This window comes from Monomorium pharaonis, chromosome 7 (assembly GCF_013373865.1).
Source record: "Monomorium pharaonis isolate MP-MQ-018 chromosome 7, ASM1337386v2, whole genome shotgun sequence".
Taxonomy (NCBI): Eukaryota; Metazoa; Arthropoda; class Insecta; order Hymenoptera; family Formicidae; genus Monomorium; species Monomorium pharaonis.
The window spans coordinates 16,712,217-16,733,954 of NC_050473.1; the positions used below are offsets into that span (position 1 = coordinate 16,712,217).

Below are 21,738 nucleotides of genomic sequence, written 5' to 3' on the forward strand. Positions count from 1 at the left end.
GGAGTTCAATTCCTAGCGCGACATCTAACCTTACCCGACCCCGGTGCCCGGTGGTCCGGCGTATGTATTTACGTCATACGCACGTGTAACTGAAACGGGTGGAGGCCAAGTCTGCTTTTGCCTGGCATTCATTTTCATTTCCTACATTAGCGAACGTTTGTTTTCCGAATTTCCGAAGTTTCCGGTGGTTGTTGAATTACAGGCGGAATCACTCCGGCGCACTGTCGCCTGGGATAACCTGAAACATGGTCCGCTTCAAGAACAGGTGATCTAGCTGTAATGAAACTATCAAGTTTTCAGGACGAAACAATTTTGTAAACATCCGCAAGATTCCTTCATTTCGTATTACGTCTGTTTAGATACATTGTTTTCACGATAAAGCCGCACAACGACGAGGATGAGAAGCAAGCGGCATGGAAGAATACGTACGTGTCTGATGCGATTAAACAAAAGGTGCAACAATTATACGGCGATGTGGGGGTTGCGTCAATAAGGGACGGCTTTGACGGTAATTTCGTGTTAAAAATTATGACAGTTCTTTGAATAAATGTATTTAAATACCTATAATTTGAAAGCTTAAAGTCACAATAATTTGAAGTAATGATACAGAGAAATAGGTATAACTATAACAATATAAATATAAAGATAATGAGAAATTAATATACATACAGTTATTTATTTTTTATATTATGTTTATATATAGAGAAAGTTACATTTTTAAAATTAATATTTTTATAAAAGAATTGAATTGATCTTTTTTCAGTATATTTTTTTTATTTAAATACAAGCTTGTTTCTTTTTATTGTAGCCAAATATTGCAACATGCAAACCAAAATAGCGATAGTAAGGCTCAGGCATGGGCCTCACAAATTCGTATTGCATGCAATTCCATTAATAAACATTATGGGCAAACGACGAGTCAAAACTAAGATCCTGTATGTGGGAGCAACTCTGAAACATTGTTTTCTTTTTATTAGAGTAAGAATTTAACATTCTCCTATTGCTTGTCTTTGCATTTAAAGAAAAGAAAAAGAAAAATAAGTTGTTTTCTTTTTTTTTCTTTTTAGAAACACCAGGAAAAGAAGTTGGAACAATTATGGTCAAAATTGCCAACAGAAGCTGAGAGGAAACAGATGGAAACTCTTCTGATGACTTTGACGCCCTCTATGAGGGACCTCAAGTAAAATTATCCCGTTGTATGTATATAAATATTAATTAATTGCTTTTGTTTTAAGTTTTTCTAAATAAAAATTGAGTTCTCTAATAACTCGTGAAATACATTAACATCAAGTCTACAATGCAGATACATAACATTTTTATATAATTAATAGGCTGATCTCATTATTTCCAATTAGTTTGATCAGCGAATTAAATTCGTTTCAAAACAGTTAACTGCGAGACATAAATTAAGTTGATATTATATTGTTTTCCTAGGCTATTTTCTGCAAATTATTATTTATTTACGTAAGATAATATCTCTAATTAAGAATTAAAAGAATTAACATCTTAATTGAAAAAGTCAATTCTTAATTAGAGATATATTAAGCCTTCGGCACACGATACGATTTTTTTATGCTAGATTGCATACGAGGCGTCTTAATACGTGTCCTGATTGGGTTGGATGATTATGTCACCAATCATAAGCCAATGAAGATATGCAGTAAGGCGCCTCGTATGCGATCTAGCATGAAAAATCGTATCGTGTGCCGAAGGCTTCACACAAATAAATTATAATTTGACTCAAACATGATCAATTTTAAATTTTGTAATGAGCAATTCATAAATTCAATCAATTGATTATATTAATCAGATTTGGCAAGACCGACTATAGAGGATATAAATCCTGAATCCGAAAGTAACGAGATAAACACATGAACAAATGTTCTTCCTTTTTTTTTTTTAATTTTGCCTTCAAGTTTAAATTTGACTTGCATTTTTTCCACGACTCCTATTATCTGCAGAGGATATCTTTGAGCCATCGAGCCGCAAGGATCGTTGCCACCTCTCGCCAGTTGTCGCTGCTAGAGTTCCCTCTCCCCTTTATGCTCCCCCCATCACCACGGCGATAATCCCGCCGTTATCCTGTTTCCGCGCGGTCTGCCTGCGTCTGCCTACCGTGCGCTCCGTTCGGATCAGTTCGTACCGTCTCGGACTATTCGACGGCGAGACGACTCCGAGAATTACTTCGTGATCCGTCGTGAACTCCGGAAACTTGTACCTGCTATCAGCGATCGCCCACAATCGACGAGGAAGGCATCGTGAAGGAAGGAGAGAGTGCAAACTACGAATGTTGACGCGCGGGAGGATTGTCGTCCCCCGCGTTCACGTCGAACGGTTTTAACGAGCGGCAGGATAACGAGGAGCTCCCCCGCTTGGTGTATCGACCGCATCTTCCGGGATCTTGATACTTGATATTCCCGCCCTCGATACCGCGGACCGTCGTCCCCGCGTCTGATAAACAACACACCCGGCGAACTCGAGGTAAGCGATCCGTTTTGCTTTTTGTTTCCCCTCCTTATCGATCATGGTTGTTTAAGACTCCGCTCCCTACGGTCTCTCGTGTTATCGAATCCACCCTCTCATCGAGGTTACGACCTCACGGGTGGCGTACCGCCCCTGCAAATTCGTCGTCGTCGTAGATAGAATCTCATTTTGATCGAGCGTTCTGACAATGACGACGACGACGACGTTCTGCTGAAAGAGAAACCGATGGCGATCGGTCGCCTGCGTCGTTTTCCAATGCGGAGAAACGTGGAGTTATATTTACATGATCCTTGACATTCAATCCATTCAATCCTTAACCGCAGACGTTACACATCGAAATATCTGGATCTAAAAAAAGAATCCTTGATATTCTTTAATTGCCAATATCAGATAAACGTCTTGAATCTCAAAGATTTCAGTTTTCAAATATGAAACAAAAGGAAAATAAACAATTTTTTTTTTGCTTCATACTTGCTACTATGTTCTTGTATTTTTGAATACAAAACAGAAAGAATTAGTAAATAAGTGGCAGGAGATATCTGTATCTGAAAAAGTAATCCTTGATATTTGACCTTTAACCTATTATACACTATATACATAAAGAGATTCTGGGAATTTATATTTTTAAATGCAAAATAAGGAAAATAAAAACAGCTGCTGCATTTTCTTGTATTTTTATGTTTTGAATTATGCATGAAGTCAAACTCTTTATTTTTCTGGAAAAGAAAAACAATTGTTGAATAAATAACAGACATTAAAAAAGAATTAATAATAATAATCACAAAATGATGGTTACTAAGTTTTTGTAAAATAGTTTTAATTCTTTAGTTAGTATTATCAAATATTGTGTAATATTTTGTAACCGTTTAGTAATCAATTGTTTATTAATTAGTTATTGATATACTTATCAAATATCATATGTTTGGCTATATTAATCAAACGTTTAATTGAAATTATTTCAAAGCTTAATTATTATTGCCAAACTTTTTCAGTAGATAATATCTATATTTAAAAAAAAAATTAATATTAAATTTTATTCCTATGAACATTACGCTATGTTGAATTCTGAGGATTCATGTTCTTAAAGATACGAAAGAAAAGAGAAATGAAAATAACTCTTCTTCTATACTTTTATTGATGCAGTTTCTTGTATTTTTCGATGCTATTTATATCACAAAGACCGACGTTGATAATTGAGAATTTTTTTCTCCTTACTTCAGGGATAAACGTTTGGAGAAAGGATAATGAATGAGGTAATTTTGTAATCGTCGCAATAGCTTTCCTGTAAATTTAAGGAAAGTTTTTGTAAATTGCAGAATCTCAACTTTCTCTTTCTTTCCTTCTCCCTATGTGGTCGAGCAAATTACTTACAGATGTTTGCTTGCAGATGTTCCTCCTGTGCTATCTCTCCTCTTGCCTCAGAAAAAGGACCTTTTCCTCCAAAAAAGGGAACAACTTCGAGCGCGCACAGGCGGTGTAGTTAAAACGGACGGAGTGTTTATAGTTATGTCACGCCATCAGGGATTTTCTGTTTACAATACAAAATAAAACGAGTCGTTAAATCGTACGACATCCGAGTCGCGAGGAGACTCGGAAACGCATGTTTATCCCGCCGGGCAAGATTGACGGGGATAAATTAAGGATAACGACTTAAATACAGATCAAATAACACGCATGAATCCGCAAATACGACGAACAGATGGTCAAGCGAACATTATTATTACGATGGTGAATGGAAGAAACGCGTTCCGAAGAAAATAAATTCCGTTGATAATTATTAGCTTCTCTTACTCCTTCTTTTTTTTGACTAACAATTTCGAGCAGTCGCGTGCCTGTATGTATATTGTTTCATCATTTCTCGTCTCTGATTTACACAAAAATTTGAAAGTAGATCGGATGTACAAATCCGAATTGCAAAATGGAATTCAAAAACAACATCATATGTAGAATAGACCTTACAAATTATAAAGTCGAATCTTGTTTCTCGGTTGTAAATTCTACTTTATTAACGCAGTCCATTCCGGCGTAGCCGAATATATTCAATAGTCTACGTCTGGACGGAGAGGCAAAGGAAAATATTGAAAGTTTTCCCGGCCGTCTTTAATTTCATCCTTCTTTCGATGCGTTACAGAAAATTAATTGTCAGAAAAAATGGCTCTCGATCTCGTTATCTTTCAAACGCATCGGCTCCTACAAGAACACAATTTAGCTAGAAAGCTGCCGGCTTATTTATCACTCTGACGTAGAGTCGTTTACAAAAGCGATCGCAAATGGGAAGAAAGGATTAATTGAGGCGTATACCGCAAAAGTGGTGTCGAAAAACTAGGTCAGAAAAAACTAAAAATAAAAAATTAAAATTAGGTCACTTTTACAGTAACAAATAAATTTGTAAAATTATTAAAAATAGGAAATTAAATTTTGGTTACTTTTTCGATAAGCAAAAGAATAATTCCTACAAAAAAAAAACAAGTTTGTATTTGAACTAAAAATGTTTAATAGTTAATTGACAGATATTAAATCAAATTTCATATAAGAATTTAATATTAAAAAATATATGGCTACATGTACATAAATATTAAAATATGAGATATAAGAACTGTGGAATATATATTTTTATTATTACATAGAAATATATACAGAAATTCCAAGACGAAAATTTTAATATAATTCAAAATATTAAGACTAACAGCTTTTAAATTACAAGTATTTGAAGTTAACAAAAAGTATGTCTTATCGCTGCAACTTCCATATCACCACACATTTAGACGCGTGTCTGTTCTTCTATGCTCGATTTCCATTCTCATCGTCGTGAAAATAATGTATCCAAACAAACATAACAAAAGTTTTTAACATTTTGATGTAAAGTTAACGTAACCCCTGGCCTCGTCTCGTCGACGTCACGAGAGAGCCAGAAGATCTCGCGTTATGGTAGCCGGTTAGCAAAAAAAAAGGAAGAAAAAACGTCCCGACACGCGCAGGATGAAATTGTATCTTACTTTCGCGACCGTGCGAAGGAAACTCCGCGCAGAATAATCCGAGGCGAGTAAACCTGCGCGAAGGAAAGCGCGTGGGTGAGGCCGCCGGCAGTTTTACGGCTGTTACGGCGAATGCGCGAATCACCGGGCTTCCGCTCGCCTATTAATTCGCTAATTAGCGCGGGTCCACACACACGCGGCGTGTCGAAGATCTCTCGCGCGATATAATTGGCTCGGTCAATTAACGAGTGGCCTTAAACTTTCACGTACTCGTCTACGTGTTCCGCGCCGGTACGAGGCCTCCACTGAATGACAACGTATACGGTAATTTAATGTAATTTGGTGTATTTGCATGTTTTTTGCATTACAGCGATTACATGTTAACTGGGACTCGCAAGGAGGAACTTTGAGATTTTCTCCTTTTTTTTAAATAAATCCTTTCGTTATGGATAACGCACTTTCTTCGCTTAATACTATGTATGTGTATAAAAATGTTCGCTGTTTACGGTACTTTTTGTTTCAAGTCCGTTGTCGCGAAGAAATTGAAGTAGGACGCTTTTAGAAGACGCCGGGGAGATTGCATTTATTAACATCTATTTTAATTGCTGGACTAGAAACGGGAGTCCATTATACATTTGACATATTAATGTTCGAAAAAGCGAGCACACGCGGCAAATGCAAATGCGCTGGATAAGATTTGTTCTCGCATAGCCCCGAGTCCGGTGGAATGATTTTAGCGAACACACGATAAATATATCCACATGGCACAGACTCCGAGGAAGAGAAAGAGAAAGAGCAAAGAGCAGAGACTCCGAATCGTGTCTCTCCCGAGAGAGAAAGAGAAAGAGAAAGAGAGAGAGAGAGAATGGAATGTTTGTCACTTCTCTTTGCTTTTACGAGCGTTATTTTGATATTTTCTTTAATTACTACGCGAACAACAGCAACATTGGACAAGTTAATTACCGAGAACATGGTCTCATATTAGCGTATCTTACATTCTATAATTATATGTCGATTTTCTTAACTGTAAATGAGAAAATTAGGCTTTGATATAAACAAATTAAACAAAAAATAAAATGCCTCTAAAGCTAACGTGGTAGTGGCACCGTAAATTAATGTAATTTATTAAGACAATTAAATTAATGAATCAATGAATTATCTTAATAAACAGATATTAATTTACTCAATATAATTTCTTGTTTGATTTGTTATCTCGTTCTGTTATTATTTCTTAATTATCTCTGCTTTATTACATGTTTAGAAATATAGCTTTTTATATATAACTATATTATTTATATATAATTTTATATATAATTAGCAAATATAAAATCGAAATATCTATATTTCATATAATGTTTCAGCCTATAGACAATAATACTTTATTCGGAGAAGCCTGCGAAAGTCCAGAAATACGAACGTGCACTTTTATTGGGAAATATTGAAGTGGCACTGTAAATCTCTGGAAAAGGAGTTCTCATAAGTTGTGGGACTAATCTCTTTCCGTGATATTCGGGAATGCTACAGATTACTGTCGTTCATAAATAGAATTATCTTCCTCGCGGCGACCGCTCCATGTGTGACCGCCGTCCATTTACTGAAATATCCCGGTAACTGTTGAATCCAGCACACACCCAGTCGCTGCAACTTGCATCGAGGGTACCAAACAAAGTAGCGATCTCTTAAGCGATCTCTTCCTAGACTTGGATTTTATATGAGAGCGATATGAGTTAAAAAACTACTGCCGAATTCATTTCGACGGAAAATTAGTTGTTTTGTATTTTTTTAGAATTTTTTTCTTAAAACTGGAACCAAATGTGAATTAATTTAAATATAACTTTGTCATATTTCTCTCTTGGGATAGATGATACGATTGAGAAAAGGACTTTCATTCACGACTGATTTGAGTGCGTCGTAATTTCACACAGTCGTGTCTTTGGAAAGAAGTTTTCCAGCTTACGAGCTTCACATGGTTGCCAGGAATAGATTACGACCGATATCCTATCTATCGATTACACTGTGCTCTTAAGAAACACTGTTGCTAGCTTTATTCGTGTCTAAATATAAATTAACTCTCTGTGTTTAGTCTCTCATGTCTATTTCCTATATTTATTTCATTTCAAACTTTAAATCGCATCGATGTCTGGATAAGTCGATTTATCACGTTTCTTATTTGTTGTCTGAATCGAATCTTTCATCGTTTCGGTCTGATACACTGATTGTGAGATTATAAGAGACAGATGGTCTTACTAAATAATAATAATCACATAAATTACTTGTTAATATTATATATTTATAATTAAATACATTATTGTTACTATTATTTTTTTTTTATACAAGAATTATTGTGATTGTAAATGTCGATTAAATTTTATTGAAATCAGGATAATAAGTTTCGCAATTTTAATCACAAAATATATATTTGATAACATTTTTCTACAATTTAATATATATTTTTGGTTAAAAAAAAGAACAGAAGTGAAAACGAAAAGAAAGATTTGCGCAATGATTAATATGAGTGAACAATACGTTACTCAGTATACAGTTAACGTTAATTACAGTCGTAAAAAGTTCTATTTTTCATATTTACGTCAATGTATGTAATCTTCATACTAATGATAGCTTGACATTCGTAATTTTGCTGAGAAAACACCGCGAAAAACAATTCTCTTAAATAATTTATTTCACATAGCGCTGAACATATTTTTATAGGCTAATGACATGGGAATACCGTGTACTGTTACGTGTACACGTGTGTACGGCGATATTACTAAAATAATAAATAAAAAATATCACAAAGAGGCAGGAGAAACCTAATACCTATAAAATATATCCTATATCAAAATCTAAGTATCTATTACTCTTCCACACTATCAATTTCGAAATGCAACCAGTCTCAAACCCGTTGCACACAGTAAGGTCCCTAAAATTTCCAATAAAATTGAAATAACTTCTAGCACAGTTTGTACATTTGGAGAAAGAACTTTCTGTGAAAATTATATACGCAGCCAGCTGCTGATCATGTCTCGGATTATTTATTTTTCTAGGGATAGGAACGTTTCTACAGTAGCACCGCCAAAGAAACTCCGATTACGTCACTTGGACTCGACACTCGTGCTCGAAGTTCTCGGCACACTTTTCGTGGGACGACCACGGGAATTGACGATCAACGAAGAATCACCGAAGCGTTTCGTTACGCATTGACCATCGCTTTGGATCTTCGTGATGATCTTCGTAACGGTCGGATGCCGCGAGGATTTCCGTGTTTCCTCGTTGCTGCGCTTCCCGTCGTACTTCCCCTGGCTCTTCTCTTTCGTATCGTTCAAGACATTGTCCGGATCCTCTTGATTCGATGGCCTGCAGTCTTCTTCACACTCCGGTATCTTCTTTATAATTTCCTTACACAAATACGTGGCCTTTTGTACGTAGATCTTCCTGTTTTTGTGTTCCTTTGTGTCTGTTTCGCGACTGGAATCGAGTATTACCTTCCCACCGTCACCCACGAATTTCACCTTTCCTTTAGAGGAGTCCGGTCCGAGAAAGACCTGTCCGCCGTCGCCGGTGTACACGATGTCGCCCACGTTGTGTCCCACATGCAGTCGGCAGCCGTCACCGATTACGTGTACGCTGCCAGAATTCTTCGACAGAACGATCCGACAGCCGTCGCCTGTAATCTGCAGTACGTGATGATTCGAGTGCATCCTGATGACGAGCCCGTCGCCGTGGAATCGCTTGACACCATCGTCGACATTACCCTTGTCGGAAGAATGCTTACAGGGCTTACAGTGTCTCATAACACTGTTGCTCTTAATCTCCGGTTCCTTCCTCTTCAAGTCCAGCTTCTTGTTAGTGCAAGAGATCGTCATTGGTACTCGCGAATTGTCTTCTCCTCGTCGATAGGGAGAAATTTCGCTTGACCAGACTTTTGTTAACCGTGACAAGTTCAACAATTATACAATTGTTGCCCAATGCTTGTCGAATGATTTGTTGTACAAGTAAGGTGCTAATTACTAATCAGATACGGTTTTGTCAAAAGGCTTCTTTTTCTTCTTTCTCTTCTGCTTGATATAGCTCCTTTCTTCCCTAAAATATAGGGTTTACTTTATCCTTTTAGAGACGAGTGTGCACGAGAATCGAGAACGAACGAGTGCCTTCGTGCAGAAGCACATGAGAGAGAGAGAAGAGTTATTTACGTTAGTAACGAGTGGCGTGACACGACTCCGATCCCTACGTTGTGGCTGTGTAATAACGAATGCGTACGGTCGATTCGCGCGCGCGGTAGTAGGCGCGCGTGATGACGGGTTCTTCACCGAGCATAATCGGCCCCCAGTTATCATCGCTTCTCGGGGGACTTCCCGCGAGAGACCTTCCGCAGTGGTGAACACTCGGCGTTCGTTCATTGATACCAGAGTCGTAACTAGGAATTACAGCGCCTGTGATGAAATGTGTTATAACGTTTATAAACTTACCGTTTATCTGTAACAGATAATTTGATTTGGCTTTGAATAAGTTACGTTGAACATTGAGGTTTTTTTCTGTATATATTACATATGATTAATGTAATTTCAAAATTTATTATACCTCATAATCTTAATATTCTTTCTATACCGAAGAAAATGTTTTAGTTTTTAATCTTATTCTGTTTCCTGTTTAATTATATCTATTAAAAGTAAATTTAGAGAAAATTATACTTATAATGTTAAGTTAATTAGTAGCAGTCCGTAATTATGTATAATTAGCTGCGCTTGTCTCTTGTATTGTTGTATAGTATCATATATCTTTGAAGTAAAATTAGAATTGCATTAAGTAATAGTTTCGTCGTCTAAAAATTAACTGCAGGATGTAATTTTAATTAATTCTTTGAATTCCTCTTTTACCAATGTTTTATATATTGTCTTGTATCGCGTTATATATAATTTTTTAAATATAACATGCGTTATTTTCTTTTGTTATACAGTACTCTGCGAGAATTTGTTCTATAGAATACATATAATATAATATATATTATTCTGTTCTACTTCACTCTCGAATTTTTAACTATGTCTTAATTTTTATTTTTCAAAATTTTATTGAGAAAAAGTTGATTTCAAATTGGCGGTAAAATATTTTTAATAATTTATTAATTAAAAGGACGAATGTACATGTTTCTCTTACACAAAAAGAAATCTGCAAAGCGATGCAAATGTAACGATTAAAGAAAAATAGAAAAAAAGAACCGTGTTTGCCGCAGTCTAGTTACGACTCTGTTTGCTTCATCTTTTCTCTCTTCAATTCGGCACGCCATTCTCTCACCGTCATTCATCACGGCCGAGCGAAGGATAAAACGGTGTGTCGTCTCTGAAAGTGTCTAAAAAAGCTTTACTTGTTTCTTAATATAATCGTAACGTCATCTGCAGGCTTTTAAAATATTGCACATTCATCCTGCTTAGCCTTTACAATTCTCTTAACTGATAGTTATTAGTATATATAAATCTCGAAGTTAGTATATGTATATAAATTTTTTTTAAAAACAGTTCTAAATTTTTTCTAAGGACAGCTCCACATTATAATAAAAAACTGTTAGAGAATATAATCTAAGTATTTCTTAAAAAATAGAAATAAAATATTTTGTTCATGTTTTTTTCTAACTAGATAATCGGACTATCGGAAAAATTAATATTCCCCTTGAAATATTATAATTCCTTGGCAGAAAGAGAGAGTGATGCAAATATTTCTGAATACTGCGGTTGTGTATGTGCTGCAGATTTCACCATGCAATCGAGGAGAAATGCCAAAATGCATGCCTAAAACAGAAAGTGTAACTTGGAACGAATATGGAATGCACTTTTACTTAGCAAGTTTTAACAATGGCTTTATAACAACAATAGACTAAAATTGATTGATCTTATATTGATACATATCTTAATGAGCTAAACTTCGCGAGTACAAAGAGATAATTTCTAAATCTTAGATCGTAGTCTTTAGTGTCTAGCTCTCGAATTCCCAGGTTTTTGTCGTGACTTAAATCTGTCTTTTTCCATAAAGTCTTCATTTCTTTAATTTCTTTTTTCGTGTTTTTTTTTTTGCAAAAAATTTTGCAAGCTTTAATTGACCAATATATTTAGCATTGATATCGGTGTATGTCTTATCTCGCTCGACTACATTCCTAGCACGAGGCCACTCTCACTGTCATTCGGTCACACGATTTCTCATAAATTGCGATTTGCGCGTGAAATGCACTACGTCATTTGATAATCGGGAATGAGTAATTTAGTGATTCATATATATATAGACACATTCGCACGACAAAACATCTGTGCGAATGATCTGCGAGGTATCAGCTGTGCTCGCAGATATGCGCTCAGGGGGAAATCACCTCGTTCCTTCTCGTGTTATCGCAATTTCATATCTACATAATAACTGGTCTTTATCGGTATAAGTACGTCGATCAAGAGAAGAGAGATAAACTGATAAGAGTTCAAATAGAGCTCGGCCTTAACTTAAAAAACATTAACTGATCTTTCGCGAAAAATAATAAATGGGCATTCCAACGCGAATTATTCAAGATGCAAATTACATTTCCTTTGTTACAAATTATTTGCAAATTTACGAGTCGACGAATAAATGAATATAATTGTGAAATGTAAAGTTTGCGAAGAGACTGTTTCTTTTTCCCCATTTAAAATATAACGGTTAAAAATACCATATATTACTATTTAATTGATAAAAATAAAATGTTACTTCATTTTTATCATTATCTACTATATATATTAGTTATTTCGAGTTATTCCATTCGGCACGAATCAGAAAAACGCGTCTAGACTATCCGAAATGATTTCCTTTGCAAGAGGCGTGTGTGCCACTCGACTAATTCAATATGGTTGTGATTGGAATGCCCTAACTCAATTCTGAAACGAAATAGCTTTATCAACTTGGCGCCGTACAAGCTAATTGCTCCTGTCCACTGTCGGATGATTTTTTAAGCGTGGATTTGAAAAACTTTTGTAACATGATGAATTCCGTATTTAATAATCAGTTTATCTAATTTTAGAGAATTAAGTCAAGATGTTTACTGCAGTGACACTGGCATAATTTACAGAAAGCTATATTTCACGCTATATTTCTGCAAACAGCTTATAGTTGGAATGCTAGCCAAAAGACTGGTGTTTAATTAGATTTACAGATATCAAAAATATCTACCTATATACCGTTATCTCAAGTTTTAAAACATATTCATGATTTATATTTATACATATAAATTACTGTATATTATATTTAATTTTTTTTTTATTTGTACAATACTTTTAGTGGCAAGATGATAAGAGCAAAATGAGTGATCCTCTCAACACCAACGTAATGGAGACCTCGTACGACCTCGAGTCCGAAAAGTCGAGTTGTCTGAAAGTATCCTCGCCTATGAACGTGGCGCGGCAGGACTCGGGCGTACCGGAGGATCTCGCTTCGCCTCTCAATGGAGAGGAAGATCCAGACCTCACTATGAACAGCGAATGCAACATTACCGTCATCCACATCACCGAGTCACAGAACAGCAAGACAAGCGACAAGTCGTTGGCCGAGAATAAGGACAGCAAAGATGGTAGTGACAGCGGCGTCGAGGGTTGCGCGACAGAAGTTCCAAGAGTTAGTTTTAGTGTGTTGGAATTTTATTTTATGAAGAAAACATTTTCTTAAAATAAAAAACTTGACCGTCAGTATGTAAAACATGCCAAAAATGTCTCGATGCTTATAACGAACAGATCTATGAATTATTTATTTAAATTTGTTATTTTTCTATTACATAGGTGCGCAGTAGAAATAGCATCGACTACACGAGCAGTTATGGCGGCGTGGACGAGGCCTCTTGCGACTCCAGTCTCGTAAGTTGTTGCTCGGTTTACGAGGACGCATGCGGATCCACGTTGCCGGATGACGTACGGCTAGGTGCTACTGGTGGCGAAGGCACGAGCGAGGGTGGTAGCGAGAGCTCGTCCATCGCCGGCAGTGTGTCTGTACGAACGAGTCGCATAAACGTGAAGAGGACCGCGACAGCAAGTTCCAATGCGACCAAAAAAAAAATCACAAGCAATACCGAGTCGCAGAAGTACACTCGCACAAAACCAACGAGTGCAACATCGTGCGCGAGTTTGGGCGCAACGACGCCACGGTCCAAGTCGCGAACAGCAACACCTAGAAACATATTGACTAAGTCTCAAAGCGCGAGTAGAGAGCGAGATCATCGACCGCGATCGAGGGAGAAACTGAATTCTCGAGGAGACTCGAGTTCTTCACTCGTCGGAGATGTTGCCAAGACGCCTGTTGGTAGCCGTGGTACGACGGCGTATGGTTGTCGGTCCAGTAGCAACGTAATGTCCAGTTCGATAACCACTCCCACCGCAGCTTCCATCGCGAGAACGAGGACGAGAGCGTTACCCGATTCGCTGCCATCCGCACTAACCACGGAGATTAACAAGGATCTGGCACAGCGCGGCGGGAGAATCGTCAGGAGCGATTCGTCGAGGTCGAGAACCGCATCGAGCACGCGAGGAGTACGTACGCCAGCGTCCACACCATCCGAGGAAACGAGAGCGAAGATATCGTCCTTGTCAACGACTCGCAGTCTGTGCGCGAAAAATACCGCCTCACGTGCTGATAATAAAACTCCTAGCCAAGATAACAAAGCGCTCGATACTTACGCAACGTTACCGCGTAGGAACAGAAGTAAACTGACGATCTCAAAAGCCGGAGAAAAGACGGATAAGATGGCGAGAAGTAGATCCGGGAGTAGAGACGTCAGTCTCAGCAGAATCATTGAGAAAAAGAATGTCATGGGGAGAGATTCGTCTTCCGTTCACAAAAGCTTGCCGCCATATCCTAGACAAAGAATTGTCGAGAAAACCCGTATATATCACGAGACCAGTGCACAGACTGGCTTGACCGGACAAGATATTGAAAAAGCGATGTCCGGACAACCGAGTATTATCACCGGGCCTGAGGTTATCGAGAGATTGCATAAGGATTGCCAAACAGAGGATACGTGGGACGATATGCAAACCTTGCAGGATACGTTGAAACGTTTGAACGAGGAAAGCGGGAGTCTGCGGGAAGAAAATGAGAAATTAAAACTTCAGTTAGCTGAAACAAATCGTCTTCTAGAAGAAGAAAGAGCCGATCACACGTTTGCACGTCAGGAACTTGATAGGAATGCCCAGCGCATACTGGCTATGCTGCCAGGCACGCCGCAATCGGAACATGCAGGTAATTCAACAAATATATAATAATATAATAATATAATAGTGTAAAAATAAATGCTAAATAAATTTTAGACGTTTTTCCCTTTTTTCTCTCTGTATAACTTATAAAAATAAAATTCAAACAAGATTAATGAAATTTTTTTTCAGAGGGCAGCGATAGCTTCCTCGAGCTCGAATGTCATATACAATCATCAGGGCAAGTCGTTGCTAATCAGCAAATTGAAATAGCTGATCTACAATCACTGTGTCGTATGTTGAGCAGGGTAAGAATATCGTATCTAGTAATTGTGATTATGAAAATTATCTTTATCATTTTTTTATAAAAAAATAATTTTATCATATTTTTGTTGAAGGATTTGGATAAAAGTCTAGCCGCGCAGAAAGCCTTGCTACAACAGCAACAAGAATTGGAAGCCGAATCTGCCGAGATGCAAGATTTCCTCCAAGAGGAAAAGGCTACTTTGGCAGATGCACTTAAGGATGCCGAATTAGAGGTACATATCTTCTAAAGATGCTTCTTAAAATAAGATTTTATTTACTTTACATTCATTTGTCTTTTAGCTCAAGAAGAAAGGAGAAGCTTTAACTCAAAAAGATACAGAATTAGAAAGACAAATGGAGGAGTGTAAGCATTTAGTGCGAATTAGCGAACAAAGAAGGTATGTGCTTCATGAAAACTTTTGACGATATTTATATTATATTAAACGTTATAAAATTATAAATTGTTAACCGATTTTTTATCTATTTGTAGGCAAGAGAATTTATCAATGAGTCTAAAGTTGAATGCAGTCGAACGAAGAAGTAGAGAACTTTTACTCACTCAGGGTGCTGCCATGTCTGGAGCAGCTGTAGCTCTTTCCGGACTTAGTACCAGATTGGAAGGATTAGTAGATCAATTAATTGCTTCTTATAATATCTCAGTAAAAGATCTTGAGGTAAATGTAATGATAAGTCCTCTTTTGCAAAGTAGTTTATATTTGTATTAGCCAATAGTTATTTTGTACGCACGAATAAAACAATAATAATACACACTACTTCCTATAAATAAATGTAACAGATAAAGCGATGACACAAACATATATATAGATGAAGGATTAATACTTTCCATTAACTTTTTTTTGTTTACTAACTTTAAATTAAAAAATTATTTTTAATCATAATTAAAGAGATTAAATTTTTTCCAAAAAGGATGTCATATATCATAACGAAGCATACAGCAGAAGTAATAGTAGCGTGGAGTCTAGTCCAGTTAGCTCTAAGCAGAGTTTAAAAGAACGCACACCGAGCCCAAAGAGTGGATCTTTCGTTTCCGCGGTTATCTGTGCGATTCGAAATGCCGCGACGCATCCCTTCGCTGCGAGAAACAATATCGATAAAAAATCCAGTCTGGATTCGTCTAAACAAATTTATAAAGGTAATAAAATACAAGTGAGATACTGTGATAATGAGATAACATTCAAATTTATTAAAAGCATACAACTTTTATTTTTCAGAACTAAGTATGGAATCATCTGATTTGCTCGATTTTGAAACCGAACCATGTTTGATGATGGAAAGCGTTTTGGAAGACGTACCTTTGCCAGATACATACTCGCACAATATGGTATCGAGCAGCGATTCTCTCCGCAGAGCACTGAGTTTCCCTGAAACGTCAGATGATCATAATATAAGGAAGACAAAGTACGGCGATGAGTGTACCAGTCTCACGAATCTCACTCAGGCGATTTTGCATCGTCGTAAGGCAAGTGCCTGAAATTAATCAAACTCTCGAAAAGTAAATGTTACGAGTATAAAATAATTATTACTATTTGTGTTACAGGTGGAAGACGAGGGTGAAGATGATTGCGATTCTGTGAGCGAATCTGACACCGGAACCAACGATGGTCCTGTACCTTTGACGGATTATTGTCCATCTGTGGATCTTGTCGATCAAGTGATCGAGGTGGACAATCTCGTTACCAAACTTCTGAAAGTGCTACGCATCATACAACTTGACAATGACACGTGTATACAAGAACTGAAAGAAGAAAGGTAAATCTTATAAATCTGAAACTGAATTCTAACGATTAAATTTCAATTATTAATTGGGACGTCATTATTTACAGGTCTAATTTGGAGATAAAATTGGAAGCTACCATAACAGAGCTGAATGAGCTTCGCAAGATTATCGATAACCTCCATCAATCACCGGAAGAAGTCCTGAACAATGTGCCGGATCGGCGACGTAGCGTCGTGGAGAATTGTCGGATTTTGCTCAAAGAGGTAATAGCCGGCGATGTCGCCGATACATTTTTATAGTGTGCTTCTTCGACGCTACTGCCATATATCTACGATATAAAATACTGACTTTCGTGAAAGAAATGTCGAATGGTTTTCCGTAGGTGGATAAGAGAGGAATTAAAATTTGATAAGGCCGTACTTGTATTATTGATAACAATTTGACGATATAGACTGAGGATCTCGATCTAATCGAGGTGACTTTTGGTTAATATTTTAAAATATCTTATTAATTTCTTATATACATTCTTCTCTTATTATCAATTATTTTAATTCTTAAGAATATCTATGTCAATTTTGAAAGTCTGAATTGTTATATTGAAAACATCGACGAACGTTTTATTATAAAAATGGGATTTCTAATTTCGACGTAAATAAATTTAAAAAAATTTAGTAGCATGTGAATTTTTGAATATTTTTTTATGACTGCGTATTTTTTGTGCGCTTTGTAATGATAATTTCAGGCTGAATATAGTATTGTACATGTGTATATTAGTATGATGTTATACGTCGAGATTGCGAAGAAACAAATTTGAATGAATACAGGCTCGTCGCTGTTTCTAAAATAATTGTACTAAGAACATGACTATTTAATGAATAAATGATTCTGGTTAACATTGCAATCAATTATGGCTGACTAGCGTAGCATGTAGAAAGATATCAAAAGATATTTAATATTGCTGATTTTGCTTTGTATTTTTTTCACCAGTATTGAGCAAAATACTTTCACGAGTAATGAATAACGATTTTAAATATATACATATTTGTAAATGTATTAGCGTATATAAAATATATGTTTTATATGCCTAAATTATATTTATCTATATCTAAATATTATATATTTAACATATATTTGAATACATTATGTAATACGCTGATATATTTTTTTGAAAATACAGAATTGTAAATCATTATTCGTTATTCCTGAATATATTGTCGAATACTGATTATTCACTGAATTGATAGTAGAATTTTTTATTCAGTATATAAAACAATTCTTGATAACGTGTGAAATTATTAGATTTATAAATAAAAGATTGTTTTTAAGTACACCTTTCATTCGAAATAGACAGGGTACATATTAAATAATAGTATTTAATAGAAAATACGGGTGCAAGGTATTATCATATAAAATGAAGGAATAGAATTTCCAATATCTTTTCATGTCTTCGATCATGCAATACTTATATTACCATAATCAATTTGTGACATCCAAGAAGATAGTGAAATATTTTATGATAAATCTCATAGATATAAAAATTGAGTTTTTCAATAGGTAAGGACTAGAACAAAACATTTTGCAATTATTTTTGTGTGTTTGTGTACGTAATTTATTTCTTTTATGAATATATATACGTTAATATCGATAGGATTTGTTTATAATAAATCTCAGAGAAAGTTGAGATTTATTATCAACAGTAATATAAACGAGGTTTCCTTTATCAAAATGGAACTTTGCTTTAACTTGAACATAATTTTAAACATAGAAACATTGTGATGATACACCAAACAACAACACATATGTATTTTAATGTTTAATCCAATAAATTTTCATATCTTAAGAAAGACACAAATATATATAATTATATTATATTATATTATATTATATTATATTATATATAAAATATTTTACATGTAATTAAAGCAGATTATATCACGTAAATGCGAGTGTCAATATAAGAAATCGCGACTAACATTACGATTGGTTTACAAGCATATGAGAAGTAAGTGTGTACTGTGACGCTAAATCAAAACGAAATTATGGCTAATAACAAAGCAAATAATGCATTTAGCTCGTTTAACATGTAAATACATATGTGGAAATATACTGAAACACAATTGCCTGTTACATTGTGCGGATAAGGTTAGTGAAATCGTTATTTCTGTAATTTCATGTATTTTAAAAGCCATCTTTTAAGTTACAGAGAAATGCGTGCGCCGAATAACGCTAATATTAGCGCGTCCTTTTATTGATATTTAGACACTATATAAATGCGTGGTACGACATTGAGTCGGTCATCTACTATATACGTTACATTCTACGAATACTCGTCCATCATCCCTGTAGATGCAGATATCCTATCCCTGTGAAGAAAGTATAATGCTTTTTAAACATTTTATTTTTAATGGTTGTAGTTTGTAAAACAGAATGCGCACGCTGTAAAGGGAAAGGAAAATACCGTTTTCTTATGCTATAGGCAGTATTGGAATTGCATCAGGGAGTCGTTTTAATGCACGCTCATGCCTCGCACATGACGTATGCTACGTATAAAGGGCGCCAAGAAATTCGCCAACCGTACAGCTGGTTGTCTGGAACATAAAAAGAGTCACGTCGAGAAAGAGTGTACACTAAATTATTTTTATAATTAAAATGTTGAAGATTACGCGTGGTACCAGATAAGATCACAATTAAGATTGAAATAATTATAATTAATGCCAATAAAATTAATTATCAGGGCAACATGGAGTATATGGATTCTTACTTGTGTATTGTCTTCGAAATTGCTGATTCAGTTTTATTGTGGATGATGTCACTGGCGGGTTTATCCAACTCGCTGATGGATTGAGTCGGGGATATACCTAGGCTGGAGAGCGATAAATTAGACTCTGAGGTACCACCAGCGGCGCCAGCCAGGAGCAATGCCTCGATTGGCGCGATTACGAAAGCAAGACCATCTACGTGAATGCGGTAATTCTCGGTGCCGTTCTGCCGCTGATCGTAGTAATCGATGGCGTCGGAATATGTGGGTATCGGCGCGACCGTAGTTATAGCTGGCTCCTGTGATGACTCTTCCGAAATGATTTCGGGCTTGACCTCAGTCTGAGACTCGATCTTCGACTCAGTCTGAGATTCAATCTTGGACTCAGTCAGGGATTCGATCTTGGACTCAGTTTGAGACTCGATCTTAGATTCGGTCGGCTTGCTGTCAGTGACAGGTAAACATTGAACGCTTACGCCGAAGAACGCGATGACCAACACAGTCTTGAATACGCGCATGTTGATTGATAACATTGATGAGCGGCTACTTGTCGAGTTGCCTTCTACTCGACAGCAACTTGTGAACTTTTCAGGTTCACTCTTTACTTAATCTTGATCCGTTTTCTACTAGTAAAGTTTGCTGTCTTCAACTCTATTTTCTTAATTATAGTTCTCTACTCGATAATTTCGGAAACTGTGAGATGCTTCCTGTTCGGCTCCAGTCGTGAATTTGCTCCAAGTTACTTCCTAGTCGATGAACTCGGATCGACCACTTTTTGCGAATTTTAACAAGATGATCGCGGGAACGCGATTGGACCGGTGTCGGTACCGCAAGATACCGACGAAAGCAGACGAAACAACTTTGAGAACGTAGGACGTGGTCTGGACAACACGGAGGATGCTCGAGGTGTGATGACCGGGCGATGTCTCGTACCAGAGGACGATCCCGATCCCCACCTGGGCGATCCGAACCTGCGGCCTTCCTTCGGTCGGTTCTAGAAACGGATCCCCGGAAAAGTTCAAGAACCTCGGCGGACTGACGGCAACCTGCCGCTAACGGCACATACATCGCCAAGGCGCTTGTTGATACGCTGTAAAACTTCTATAATTTATGCGAAGATTGGAGAAGATATTCGCTCGAACTTAAGTAAATCCGAAAACAAATACTCAGTTTTACAAGCCTACTTTTGTCGATGGTACATTCAAGAAGGTATTTTATGTTAAAAGTTATCGTATTTTTCTTATATAATAAGTTTCCAAGGATGATAATAATATCTTTTCACAGTTCCTCAATTCAAATTGAATTTTGAATATACATTATTCAAAATTCAAAATAAACCAAATTTTTAATTTAAATTGAACAAAAGATTTATTTATGTGATGTTAAAGATAATAAGGTTTCATTTTCTTTAATTTTCAGTCACTTATAATTTGAGAATTATTCATCTTGCTAATTGAATTTTTCTCCAAAGCTGAGAGAAAATGCATGACGCTGGAAACGATTAGTGATATTCCTCAAGCGTTCCTTATTACATTCGGATTGCGAATTGCCAGAGAGAATCGGAGGAGAAAAAAGTGATAGTATTAATAGCATTAAAGATACTCGAGGATGGCGACACGGTGAGATCGCCGAAGACTTCTGTACCTCGTCAACAACATATCAATCGCGCGTTGAATGTCCCTCGCGGCGATAACCAGTTTTATTCAAAAAGAAAGAGAGAGAGGAGGAAGCGAAAAGAAGGGAACGCGATGATGCCAAAGACAGAGCGTAATAGTTATCACACGGCGGTGGGCAGGTACATACGTACATGTGTACGTAGGTGTGCGCACATCTATAGTCACCAATCTCTGCAAAGGGCAACGTCCTATCGTGGCCGTTCGCGGCGAGTTCGTTTCCCCGGTCTCGCGGCTTGGCGCCTATTACCGTAACCTTGCCCTTGCTCTCTCTTTCTCCTTCTCACCTCTTTTTTTTCTCTCGTTTGTACGCTTCCGCCTTGTGAACCAAATCAACGCCGTCACAGAATTGTCGCCCAGTCTTTGGGGAACGACCTTCGATTTCTGGAAATTCCCGGTGGACCGGTCTCACCACGCTTTTTTATGGTTGTTCACCCGATTAGTGAGATCAGAATTCTCCGGGGTAAGAATTTAATTCCTGATACACGCTATTTATATACCGCAGCGTGAAAAAATAAAAACAAGAGAAATAAAAAATACAAGGAAAAAAAATAGTACTACCAATCTTTTTGATTTCCAAGAAATTAATGATTTAGAATAAAAGGTAGAAATTTTATAATAG

At 36.7% G+C, this 21,738-nt stretch overlaps 4 protein-coding genes across 6 annotated transcripts; 2 read left to right on the forward strand and 2 right to left on the reverse strand.

Moving 5' to 3' along the window:
• Window positions 1-61: 61 nt before the first annotated feature.
• Window positions 62-3,120, forward strand: LOC105839409. The gene is made up of 5 exons (XM_012685700.3): window positions 62-265; window positions 360-508; window positions 809-978; window positions 1,068-1,196; window positions 1,962-3,120. Exons 1-4 carry the CDS (start codon window positions 246-248, stop codon window positions 1,182-1,184), a joined length of 456 nt encoding a protein of 151 aa, XP_012541154.1. The 5' UTR covers window positions 62-245; the 3' UTR covers window positions 1,185-1,196; window positions 1,962-3,120.
• LOC105839412 lies at window positions 2,343-19,424 on the forward strand. 2 transcript variants are annotated; one of them, XM_012685704.3, is made up of 11 exons: window positions 2,343-2,481; window positions 12,744-13,076; window positions 13,238-14,690; window positions 14,834-14,949; window positions 15,040-15,180; window positions 15,248-15,345; window positions 15,438-15,621; window positions 15,875-16,100; window positions 16,180-16,427; window positions 16,506-16,717; window positions 16,792-19,424. In XM_012685704.3, the coding sequence occupies exons 2-11, from the start codon at window positions 12,765-12,767 to the stop codon at window positions 16,982-16,984; spliced, it is 3,183 nt and encodes a 1,060-aa protein (XP_012541158.1). In that variant the 5' UTR covers window positions 2,343-2,481; window positions 12,744-12,764; the 3' UTR covers window positions 16,985-19,424. The 2 variants fall into 2 exon arrangements, with proteins under 2 accessions (XP_012541158.1, XP_012541157.1); XM_012685703.2 differs by lacking the exon at window positions 2,343-2,481 and adding an exon at window positions 8,704-8,835.
• Window positions 4,568-10,987, reverse strand: LOC105839414. Its single transcript, XM_028195054.2, has one exon. The coding sequence runs from the start codon at window positions 9,320-9,322 to the stop codon at window positions 8,552-8,554; it is 771 nt and encodes a 256-aa protein (XP_028050855.1). The 5' UTR covers window positions 9,323-10,987; the 3' UTR covers window positions 4,568-8,551.
• LOC105839423 lies at window positions 17,379-21,678 on the reverse strand. Of its 2 annotated transcripts, XM_036290375.1 has the most exons (3): window positions 19,447-21,678; window positions 19,144-19,273; window positions 17,379-19,048 (listed from the first exon to the last, which is right to left on the reverse strand). In XM_036290375.1, the coding sequence occupies exons 1-2, from the start codon at window positions 19,974-19,976 to the stop codon at window positions 19,192-19,194; spliced, it is 612 nt and encodes a 203-aa protein (XP_036146268.1). In that variant the 5' UTR covers window positions 19,977-21,678; the 3' UTR covers window positions 17,379-19,048; window positions 19,144-19,191. The 2 variants fall into 2 exon arrangements, with proteins under 2 accessions (XP_036146268.1, XP_012541174.1); XM_012685720.3 differs by having other exon boundaries at window positions 17,865-19,273.
• Between the last annotated feature and the right edge of the window lie 60 nt (window positions 21,679-21,738).